This window comes from Bubalus kerabau, chromosome 11 (assembly GCF_029407905.1).
Source record: "Bubalus kerabau isolate K-KA32 ecotype Philippines breed swamp buffalo chromosome 11, PCC_UOA_SB_1v2, whole genome shotgun sequence".
Lineage (NCBI taxonomy): Eukaryota > Metazoa > Chordata > Mammalia > Artiodactyla > Bovidae > Bubalus > Bubalus kerabau.
In genome coordinates, this window is record NC_073634.1 from 76997024 (window position 1) to 77009308 (window position 12285).

General features: G+C 49.3%; 1 protein-coding gene across 1 annotated transcript in view; it reads right to left on the minus strand.

Annotated features, from left to right (window-relative positions):
- Positions 1-204: 204 nt before the first annotated feature.
- Positions 205-12285, minus strand: part of EFR3B (EFR3 homolog B) — a 94574-nt gene continuing 82493 nt past the window's right edge. The window contains exons 16-24 of the mRNA XM_055540765.1: positions 12050-12211; positions 10434-10565; positions 8941-9008; positions 7889-8016; positions 7055-7146; positions 3756-3804; positions 2377-2483; positions 1009-1058; positions 205-565 (exon numbers count right to left, since the gene is read on the minus strand). Coding sequence (XP_055396740.1) covers positions 460-565; positions 1009-1058; positions 2377-2483; positions 3756-3804; positions 7055-7146; positions 7889-8016; positions 8941-9008; positions 10434-10565; positions 12050-12211 — 894 coding nt within the window. The 3' untranslated portion in view covers positions 205-459. The remainder of the gene's footprint in view (positions 566-1008; positions 1059-2376; positions 2484-3755; positions 3805-7054; positions 7147-7888; positions 8017-8940; positions 9009-10433; positions 10566-12049; positions 12212-12285) is intronic.

The window sequence follows — 12285 nt, forward strand, 5'->3', positions numbered from 1 at the left end:
GTGTCTCCATCTAGTTCCCTCCTGGGGAAATGGGAACTGTGCTGCTCCCTGCCCAGGACCACCCCCTCACCCCCTTCAACCTCCACGTGAAAGCCATCACTCACTACGTTAAGCACAGCTTCCTAGGACCTCAGCCTCTCTCTGGAGAACCTCCCCTCCACCCCCTCACTTTTGGCCCCAGGCTGACACAGAGGAGACAAAGGGCACAGGTGGTATGATTATTGGCCCCAGAGGGGCAGGTGGCCGGATCTCCCTCAGGGAAGACAAGGAGGAAGCAGGGACGGGAGGGGCGCATAGGAGATGAGGGGGCCCGGGGCTCCACCTTGCTTCACTGGGGAGGTGCTGCTGTCCAAGGTGCTTATTCTCTGAGATCCCAGTTAGGTTTCCATGTCATAGGGATGGGCGTGAAGGCAAGCTCCTCCCTCAGACCCTGCCCCTCAGAGAAGCTGTGTCTTGAATTCAGTATACGCAGAGATCAGGAAACTTCATCTCATAGACAGGGATCGAGTGGTTCTGAGGCTGGCCATAGGCTGCAGTGATGGTTCCTGATGGGCTTGGAGGGGGCCTGGGGCAGAAACACATGGAAGAGAAAGACATGAGGAAGGGGTCCAAGGGTCCCACCTTGTGCCACAGAGCAGCTGATTGATTTCTCTTTGAATAGGGACCAGAGATTTTGTCACTCCGTGGGTTCCAAGGTTTCAAGCTGTTCTAGAATCTTCAGCTTGAAGTCAAGCTTCATTGCTGGTTCTATAGCGACTGTTGCTTTAGAAAGTAAAAGTACTAGCTAGGGACACTAAGACCCCTGGCTCTTTTCCAGGGTTCACTGAGCTGTCTCTTTCTCCCTTCAGTCTCTATTTCCTTACCTGGGGAGAGCTGGTGGCCGAGCCCTGGAGACAGAGGCTGGGGGCAGGGAGGGCTAAAGACAGGTGTGAAAGGAGGACTTGGGGGGAGGGGTACCTACAACTGGGCCACAGAGGTGGGCACCCCCTGCCCAGGGATGCCACTTACCGGATAGTGATTTCAAAGATCTGATTGAGTTTGCTCTGCAGCAGTGATGCCTAGAAACAAACAGAGAAGAAAGTGAACTGGGGGCTCCCCACATCTTGACTCCCAAGCCTACTGGTCCAGCATGCATTGTAGGTACGGGGCAGCTGCAATCTTAGGAAAGAAACTGCTGTGAGCTTGTTTCCAGCGCTTATCAGTGGACCCTAACAGTGAGTTCAGATCAGACAGAGGGGCCCAGCAAAGGCCTGCCGGGGACAGCACAGAGGCCAGGCAACCCCAGAAAGGACTTCAGCAGCAGTTCTGGAAGGGCCCTTAGCTCCTCCAGGTGAGGCAACAGGGCCTGTTGGGCAGAGTCTGGAGGTTCGGAGCTGGTTCCAGCTCTTTTCCTAACTCCCAAGGAGCAGCTGTGCAAAGCTGGTGTGTTAGGGAAGACACTCTCTCTGGTCCCCTCTGGCTCCAACTAAGCCCATAGACACAAAGAGTGAGACTGAACTCAACTCTGAGCTTACAAAATAGGCACCTCTTGAGATAGGACAAGAACTTAGTATAATATAGACCCAGAAAAATCTGTATTATACTTATTTATATTTTTATATACCATAATGCATATTACTATAACTATTAAAACATATGAGAGGTTTGAATATATGGATATATATTAGAAATACATATATTAGAAAGTTACATGTATTTTTATGGGGAGGAAAATGTACAATAAAGTATGTTATCTGTAGACTTCAGATATTTACAATTATGTTTCATTGTTACTAAGATGGACCCTGGGTCTAACAAATCCTGGTTTATCATTGTCAAGAAATGCTTGCACTCCTCCCTTACCCAGAGACATCAGACTGTCCTTTTACTTGTCTGGTGCCCTCTCATTTAAATTTCTTTTCCACGGCCAGGCTGTTCCATTCTACCCACCAGTGTCCCCCAGTTGGAAGTGGCCCAGTAGCTAATGCTGGCCTTCTTTCCTGTGCCACAGCCCCTCCTGTCATCACTCCATAATGTGACAGTCCTAATGGCAACCTCACAGAGTTATCATGAGAAGGAGATAAGCTGATAAATGGAAGATGCTCTGGTGAAGAGTGAGTGCTATTTATGTGCTTCCTCTGATGATGATGATTCTTATAATCTCTTCAGTACAGGAGGCGCTGAGGTCAGGATTTCTCCCTTATATGAAAATTGTGACATCTGAAGGGGTGTATGACTGATAGGCTTTTGGTTCGTGGGGAATCAATGCAGTGTTGGGCTCTAAACCCTAGTGTCTGGTGACAACGGTACCAAGATCTCCTAGAAACTCAGTCCTGCCCTGGACACACATCCTGTGTGCAGTTGGTCCTGGGATGGGCCCCACTCCACCTCACTTACCCGGGCCCCGCAGTGCGCTGCGATCTCCTCAAAGGGCGCCTTCTGGAACTTCTCCACCACCTGTCGCCGCCGTTCCCGCTCCTGCTCCTCAACGGCCACGCTGTCCACTGTGGCGGAGAGCCGGGTCAGCACGCGGGTCCTGCCCGCTGTTGCGGCCCCAGATGGCCACCAGCTTTCCCCTCTGCTGACGAGGGGCAGGGTGGCACGGAGGGTGCGGTGCCATCACTTGGCCCCAGGAGGGCTGGACCCTTTCCTGATTCTGCCCGAGGGCTCAGCCCCCTTCCCTAAGAGTCTGAGCACTAGTTAAGTAGACCCTTAATTGGGGCTAAAGCTCCATGTAGCTGCACTTGCTACGGGGACTTTTTCTCTCTCTTTTTTTTTTGGTTTGTCCTATTCAGAATTTTATTTTTCAAAATGATGATTCACTTCCCCACTCACATAAATGTATTGTACCTTCCCACTCCTTTGAGACTTTAAATAAAATGTTTCCATCTTTGTCAAAAGTTAACTGATATCTAACATGGTATAATTTTAAAGCACCAGACGTTATGATTTGATACACATATGTATTGTGAAATTATTACTACAATAACATTAACTAACGTATCTGCCACTGGGACTCTTAAACTAAGCTTCTGGAGCAGGAAGTATTTTAGGGGTAACATGAAAAGGGACATCAACAATGGAAAAGCCAGTGAAAAACCCCTGTGGCAGAGCAGTCTGAGGCCATTTAGTTTAAGGCTTCTACATATTCCTCGTGGCCTCAAAAATGAAAAAAAAAAGAGAGAGAGAGAGAGAGAAAGGTATGAAATATATTCATCACGCCCAGCTTAAAAAGACAGAGCAGTGAAACATTCAGAAAGAATACCATGAATGATGAGAAAAATAAACATTTGTTATCAGCAGAAAATTCTCTAATTCAGGATACTTCGCTATCCAATAATTCAGATGAGGTAATAATACTGCATTTTAAAATCCACTGCCATTATTAAATATTAATAGGATTTGGTCTTAATAGCTTTCATTGATCAACTTGCTCTTTTGTATCATACGCCACCAAAAACATTGTCAAAGTATTTATACTTTGACATTAAAATTCCTTTTTCACCTGTCTGATTGGCCATAGCCCTCAACCAGCTACTTTTAATGGCAACCGTCAATAGAAAAAGGGTTCCTGGCATAGGACACTGACTCCTGTTAAAAGACAGGGACTTTTAATTGCAGCTTCGGTAGCTGTGAAGAGTTTAGAGGAAACTGCCAGCCTCTTCCCTGACATCCGTGTGAACCATGCTTGGGAGGGCAGCAGACAGGTCCAAGCACACCCACACACACCCCAGAACCCAGCCCCACATGCCTCTCCCTGGGGGCCTCCCACTCACCAATGGCCTTCTTCAGTGTCTCGTAGGTGATCTCCTCGGCAGGCACTCGCTGGGGGAGAAGGGACAGAAGTGCACAGAATGCTCAGGAAGGTGGAGAGGGGGAGGGAGGAGGCAGTGAAGGTAGCCCCTTCACTTCTCAGAAGACTGTCCCAACGGGCAGAAACTCCCTCAGGACACCCGCATTCTTTCCAGGGTCTCTGGAAGCTCTGTGCCTCTGAGCAGGCACAGACCTGCTAACTAAAGGGGAGCAGTGAGCGATGGAGGCTAGTTCCTCAAGAGCCACAAGTCTCACCTGAAAGAACTCACTGTCCCTTCCCTCTCCCCTCCCTCCTCCCAGAGGGTCTGCTTAAGTCCCCTGGGAAGAAAACACTGTAATTCAAACAAGTCTTCAGAAAAACGTCACAGAAAATGTTCGATACAAGAGAAGGCGGTTAGCAAATATAATCTCATATGAAAATTTCAAAAACTGACTAACATTTTTGTTCCCTTGTGGCTCAGCTGGTAAAGAATCATCTGCAATGCAGGAGACCTGGGTTCAATTCCTGGATTGGGAAGATGCCCTGGAGTAGGGAAAGGCTACCCACGCCAGTATTCTAGCCTGGAGCATTCCATGGACTGTATAGTCCATGGGGTCGCAAAGTCGGACACGACTGAGTGACTTTCACAATGACATATGTGTAGGATTCTCGGTGAGTCACTCAATTGCAACTGCAAAATATGTTATCATAGAGAGCAATCGTTTTACTTTGAAGACTCATTCACTCTGAAGGTTTATTCTTTGTATGTACATTCATCCATCCATTCACCCATCCATCCACTGTCGGTGCTGACCAACATCAGGTGATGACAGGGAACCATGCGGTAGTGAGAGAGTAAATGAAGACAGATCACAGGGTAAGGGCGGGTAGAGAGAAGCTGATGGAGGAGGTGGACCACAAGCTGGTACTGAAGAAAGGGAAATTCATGACCGTGGAGGTGGAGAGGAAGGGTGATTGCAACATGGGATTCCATACTAGCAAAGACATGGAGATGAATGAGATAGCATGGGGGAGACTGAATATAGACCAGCCAGACGGGAGGGGAGATGAAACGGCCAGGCACTCCTGACTCCAAATGGCTCTGAATGCCAGGCACTGCGTTGGGAATTTGACCAAAGCAGCATCTGTTGATCACCTCCTATGAGCCTGGTATTTGAGGGTTACAGAAAGTCACTGAGGGACTCGGGAGGCGTGGGGAAGGGGCATGGTGGGCTGGCTTGTAGACCTGGCTTGTGGCCCACCTCCTCCATCAGCTTCTCTCTACCTGTCCTTACCCAGTGATCTGTCTTCCTTTACTCTCTCACTACTGCATGGTTCCCTATCACCTCACCTGTGAATATCTGATGTTGGTCAGTACTGGCAGCAGATGGATGGGTGGATGGATGGGCAAAGAATAAACCTTCATCGTGAATGAGTCTTCAGAGTAAAAATGGAAAAGGAAGTGGAAAAGCATGGCAGAGGGTGGGGGCCCCCACACCCCTGCTCTAGCTACTCAGCCATCCCTGGGCTGAGCTGACTCTCAAAGCGGGGAGGAACCCATGTCAGTGACAGGGAGGCCAGCAGGGAGCAGGTGGCTGTGTACCCAGGGGAGCATTTCTCTTCCTTCTGCTGATTTACTTTATTTATCCATTTCTAAGGGTCTCTTGACTCTCAGGAAGGAAGAATTATAACTACGGAGGGGACAGCAGCCAACTACACTGTGGTCCTAACATTTGTGAGGCTTCCCGCCCTGCAGAACTGGAAGGGCCTTGGAGGACACCTGGCTCAACCTCGTTCCACTTCTTCAATTAGCCTGAGTCAGAGCTTGCTTCCTTCCAGGGGAAGCTTCCAGACAAACCTCAAAAAGCCCAGTCCCGGAGGTCTGCCCTGGTAACTGAGGAGTTGAAGGAATGGCTGAGGGCATGGTTGGGGGAGGCTTGATCTTGACCCCATTGATTTGTCTTTGCCCCAAGCCCACTGGGGAGAGGCTGGGTGTCCAAGCTGCCCTCCATGGCTATGCCAGGCTGTTCGTGCTGAAGGACCCTGCGCATCTTGTCCCAATTCCACCCAGATGTGTGTCCTCCTCACTTCTTGCTAAGTTCCCTCATCTCTATTAATTCCCTTAATTGGCAGTGAAGTGTGAAAGCCACTCAGTCGTGTCCAACTCTTTGCCACCCATGATTATACAGTCCATGGAATTCTCCAGGCCAGAATACTGGAGTGGGTAACCTTTCCCTTCTCCAGGAGATCTTCCCAACTCAGGGATCGAACCCAGGTCTCCTGCATTGCAGGTGGATTCTTTACCAGCTGAGCCACAAGGGAGCCCTTAATTGACAGAGTCGCCTTTAAGAGCATCTGTACTGTGGGGAGGGGATAAATTGGGAGATTGGAACTGACATATACACACTACTATATATGAAATAGAAAATAGTATAGCATGGGAACTATACTCAATTCTCTATAAAGGCCTGTATGGGAAAAGAATCTAAAAAAGAGTGGATATATGCATATGTACAACTGATTAACTTTGCTGTACAGCAGAGACAAATACAACATTGTAAATCAACTACACCCCAACAAAAAAAACTGTAAGAAAAACAAGTATACTGTGTCCTGTAGCTTCTGCTCCCTTGAGAGGCCTTTCTCCCTCCTCTCTGCCCCGCCCCCATTTCTTTCTCATTTGAGGGAATAAATTTGGTATTTCCACTATGACTCCTTATTCTTTCTTACTTGTGGGTACATCTGCTTTATTTTATGAGGCAGAAGTAATAATGGCAGGAGAGATACATGTTAATTTAAACAGAAATTAGATATTCATAGCCCTTAAGAGATGATTGAAGAAAGAGCGATCTTTAAGCGACATCTTTCTCTTCAAAAAGCACTTTTCTTGACATATCTGGAAGAGACATCGTGAAAGCTATTTTTGCCTTCATCCTCTCTGTGAGGCCTTCCAATTTCCAACACAGATCAGGTTCACCTCCATCGTGAATGGGGGATGACAACCAGCAAACCTTTCAAGACTGGTTTTTAGAACGTCCTCATGGGAGTGTATGGAGGTTCAATTACTTTTTCCAGATGGATGGAAAGTCTAGGACATATATGATGAGAGTCAGAAAGAAAACAGGGCTTACTTGAGAAATTTACCTTCCCTTAAATGCGTAGTGCAGTTAAGGGTGCCTGGATCATGGAGTGTCTGACCACCTGCCAAAGAGGCAGAACCGGTCCCCTCCCCCAGGGATGCTGAGCTTCTCCAGGACAGCAGATCAAGAAGGGGATACTCACCTCCTCCTTCTCTGGGCTGTTCCTCGATTCCACCTCCACCTGCAGGGAAATGGTCTCTCCAATGCTCTTCCTCTTGGATAAGCGATCCTCATCTGGGAAAAGAGAAGCCTGGAAGCTAGAGTCCCCCAGCCCTGGAGAGGGAGCCAAAAGCACGCCTCCAGCACCATCTCCCACCTTCCCGCCCTCCTCCAACCCCTCCTGGCTTGGCCGGGTCCTTGGAGGGCTCAAAGGGATTTATACCCTGGGGGCTACAGCTGGAGTTTATAGAGGGCTGCGAGACTTCTCTGCCCCTCTTAGGCTGGTGAGTTTTGCACTTTAGGGCTAAGATTTTGCAATCATTGATGAGCACAAAGAAGCTGCTTATGACCATAAAGCATGGGCATCGCCTGCTAACAGCTCCAGCAACTGTCATTTGCATAGCATTTGCTCCTATGGACATTTGCCTCTTCCCTCTAAGGCAGGTATTGTTAACATTCCTATTTTACAGCCAAGGCAACTGAGACTCAGAGATGCCAAGGGACTCAGTTAAGAATTTTCAGGAGGGAAGTTGCAGAGAACTGGGTCTCTGACTCCGTAGTCCATGGGTGCTCTTTACAGCACAGTGGGGGCATCTCCCACGCACAAGCCAGGCTATCTCGTGGGCCAGTTATTCCCAAGGACCCTGCACTGAGGGGCACAGGTGGGGATGATGAGGATCTCACCATGGATTCCCAGTGTGACATCCAAGTCTCCATGGAAGGTGACAGAAAGGCTCACAGGCCCCTTTCATTCCGGCCCTTACCTGGCCAAGAAAAGCCAGAGGCAGGCTTGGAAGCGCTCGAGCAGAGCTCCTACCTGTCAGCTGAGGGATGTAGGGCACGCAGAGCCTGTCGGCATTGTAACCGCTGCCGCCCAGGACTTCGCTGATCTTGCTCTGGCGGAAGAGCAGCTCAATCACCACTCCGTCAAGGTTGTGAGTCAGCCTGGGAGACAGAGAGCAGGGAGAGGCACCTGAGAGCCCTGGGCGACCAGGCCGACTTCCGGGGCCCTTCCTTATTATAAATGTAACGCTCAAGGGAGTGCCCTGGGGGCCCAGTGGCTGGGATTCCAGGCTTTCACTGCTGTGGCCTGGGTTCAATCCCTGGTCAGGGAACTGAGATCCTGCAAGCTGTAGCAAGGTAACACTTATTATACAAAATGACAGAGGAGAGAAAGGAAAAAAAAAAAACCACCTGCAGTCCCACTTCCCAGAGAGAACCATATCCACATTTTGTGTAGGTTCCCTCAGTCATACACATTTATGCACACATGCAAACATTCCCCTACCCTCCACAGTCCTGTTTCAGGACTTATTTTATTCACCTATTATGCAGTGACTATTTCACATGAACTACTCTTCCAAAACATTGTGGGTGGGCTACCAGTTGTCTAATGGTATGGACAGGCCATAATTTATAAAGCCATCCTCTATTGTGGGATATTTTGCTTTTTCAGAATATCTTTTCCTTGAGTTCCCCTGATATTGAAGTGACACTGGCCCACAGACTACAGTCTGAGAAGGCCGCTTGGATTGGTGGAGCGGCTTCTCCAGGATGTGTTCCCCTGGGCTTGGCCAAAGTACCCAGAGGCTCTATCCCACACTCGATCGTACAGCACGCTGAGATAGCGCAAGGCGGGGGTCACGGTCACGTGAGGGGGATTAAATTTGACCCAGGACTTCTGCATCACAGGCAGGGTCCATTTTCTGCCTGTGAGCCCACAGAAGCCTGAGTCCCTGGCCTCAGATCACCCACTTTCTTGCTCAGATGCCCTGGGTGTTTCCTTGACCATGTCCCCGCTGTGATCCTTACCTGGGCCTCTCCACAAACACGTCCTCCGGAAGCATGTATGCCCGCTGTGATCCTTACCTGGGCCTCTCCACAAACACGTCCTCCGGAAGCATGTATGGGGCCTCTTTCTTCCTGGTCTCTATCACCTGAGGTTTGGGAGGAATGGAGAAAAGAGCTGAGTTCAGTGGGGAGAGGGAGATGCAAATGGGCCAAGGAAAGAGCTCCCGCCCCAACAGAGCACTTCCTTCCTCCCATGCAGTCCCTGGCACAGCACCCAGAGCTGAGGGAGAAACTCAGACCAACCAGGACCTCGGGGCAGCTCAGGAAGCCCAGGAGGACTGCTCAAGCTGTCTCCAGTGACACACACGCACTAAATGTCTGCCAAAGGCAGGGGACTTTGCTCCCAGGAGAGTCCAGTGTCTTGCTCCCATGACCTATTCCTGTTTTCTATTTATACACGAGAGAGGAAGCACAGATCGCACTGTTCCCCAAACCCAGAGGCACCACAAAGCATCCTGATGGAAAGTGACAGTGAGTTTCCCTCATCATCCTTTGCAAATTTTTGACAAGAAAAGTGACAGCTATTAAGATGGTGAGAAGTGGGAGGACAGTTGGCATCAAAGTACGTGCAGGAGGTGAGGAAGCCATGAGGCGACTGTTTGTACTGAAGAGGACGTCAGCATTGCTCTTCCAGTCCTCCTGGATCAGCCCACGGCTGGCAAGGTCCTGCCTCGTTCAGGCTGGTCTTTGGCTCAGCAAAGCTGCTGTAGCACCTTCCTCCATGCCCCCCAGCCGGTCAGCTTAGCCGAGACCTAGGCTTTCTTGTTTACTTTTGTTCTGCTGGTGCGTTTTAAAGTTAATCCTACATATGATATCATTCTACCTATACACAGTTCAGTATGTTTTTAAATGTCTTTTTGCAGTAACTGAGAACATTGGATTGTAAACTGGCTATAAGATAATACCAAGGCATAATCAGTCATTTAATTAATACTTTCACTGTGTAAATAGCATAGCAATTGAGCAAGAAGGTGTCCATATTTTTTAGATATGAATACTGATATATTTAGAGGTGAAATGACGTGATAACCAAGGTTTGTTTAAGCATATTTCAGCAAAGGAAAAGAAAAAGAGACAGATGAAGCAAATGTGGAAAAACCTTCATAAGTGTTTAATCTGTGTGATAGCTGTGTGGATGTACACTGGCTACTCACACTGCTTTTTTGATATTTGAAAACTTACACAACAAAAACGTTTCTTTAAAAGTAGTTTCAGTCCCAGATGACCCGAGAGGTGTGTACATGTGTGCTTCTGGGAGTGAGGGGGGCATAGAGGGGCAGGAAGTACAGGGGGCGCAGGCAGCAGGCTGGGAAGAGGTACAGGACACTGACTATGTCTGATCCCACCCTGCTATGTCATGTCCTGCAGCAGGAGATGCTCTGCTGGGAATTTCTCATCATTAGTTCTCATGCCTGGACTAAGCACAGAGCTCATACAATTCAGTAAAAGGTTTTCTGGGGAAATCCCAAGTCAAGGGCCTCCTGAGCTCTTGGGGTCATAAGGACACCAACCTCATGGATGTGCTGGCAGAAGGCAGGCACTGTTGTGAGTTGGCTGATAAGGTTCAGGTAGGCGGCACCCAGTGCGTAGAGGGCACAGCGGTTGTAAACAGGCAGGTTCTCTTCATTGACCTGGGCCACATCCTGGGACAAGACAGAGGGAACAACCCATATGGGTGCCCACTCTCCACCAACCTCTCCCAACCTCCCTTAGAGATGACCCACCACTCTAGATGAAGTCTCTCCCTGCATTTGTCCCATAACCTTCTGGGGGACAGAAGTCACTGAAGCAAACAGTCCCTAGAACAATCCATGAGTTGGATGCCCATAAATACTCGAGTGGAGAGGCGATAACCTCAATGACCGACTTTGCAGTTCCAGCTGTAGCAATCTTGACTGTCCAAACCCTCATGAATCTCCACTTCAAGGATGCTGTTTCCTTCACTACAGACCTCGGATAATTCTTGGAGGACTGGATTGGTTTCCTATGCTGGATTCACACGTTAAATTGACAAAGCTACGAGAATTACTAGGGGCTGGGACACAGAGGAATCTCACATTCTAGAATGAAGACTATCATAGCATCTGGTTTGGTCTTGCAGGATTTAGCACATCAAGCAGGTAGCTAAGGAGTCTCCCTGAAAGAATTCCTAGGTTCACCACCATTCAGAATATGATGCCCACTTAGCTCAGGACCCTGCAGACCCTGGCCTTTGAGGTCTTAAGAATCTGCTCCAGTTCTTAGCATCCTTGGGAGTGTACTTTCACCTGGGCAGACCTTGGAAGTCTAAACCCTATCTGGTGCCACATTGGCTGCCTGAGAGTCATGACAGGGGCTTGTTGAATCTCTAGGTCCCCGAGCTTGGGTACAGTACGGGGATTATATATTTTTAATAAGTGTTTAAGGCAATTCTGAAAGCACGGCCAGTTTTGGGAACCAGGTGACATTTAGACAAACAAGTTTGTTTGGGGATCACTGCCTCCCTGGTAGCTCAGCTGGTAAAGAATCTACCAGCAATGCAGGAGACCCCAGTTCAATTCCTGGGTTGGGAAGATCCCCTGGAAAAGGGATAGGCTACCCACTCCAGTATTCTTGGGCTTCCCTGGTGACTAAGATGGTAAAGAATCTGCCTACAATGAGGGAGACCTGGGTTTGATCCCTGGGTTGGGAAGATCGCCTGGAGGAGAGCATGGCAAGCCACTCCAGTATTCTTGCCTAGAGAATCTCCATGGACAGAGGAGTCTGGCAGGCTACAGTCCATAGGGTCACAAGAGTTGGACTGAGAGTTGGACTGAGCGACTAAGCGCAGCACCAGGCTCTCTTGGTAATCCATGAAGTCTCATTCAGACCTTGCAAGAGACCTGAAATACTAGGGGTGAGTGATGTTTTTGAAAGATCCTGTTCCCTGGGTCTCCTTTAGTCTGAGGATGGGTCAAAGCCATGAATTCAGCATTCTTTGGTGGTTACCCCGGCAGGACCAGGAATGGCTGACTATGGGCGCAACATACCTGGGCTCCAAAACACAGTAGTTAAAACAGCGGCCACTCGGCACTCTCATTAGTGCTTGGCCCAAACAGGTCCCCTCCCCTGACCCTAACCTCTGTGCCCTGCCCACACCAGGCCCCACCTGGACGGCCAGCACCAGGCGGATGAGGTCCACCACCACCTCCTCGTTGGCCAGCTCGATGCTGATGAGTGCCAGCAGGCCGTAGAGCGCCTCGTAGTGCTTACGTATGTTCGTTTCCTCCTTACAGCTCAGGTAGATGTGTCTGTAGAGCTGCTGGGAGTGCTGGAGAAGTGGGTGAGGGTGGGAGCAAGGCCACAGTGGATGGGGACAGGAAGGGCCAGGGACATGGAAGAGCA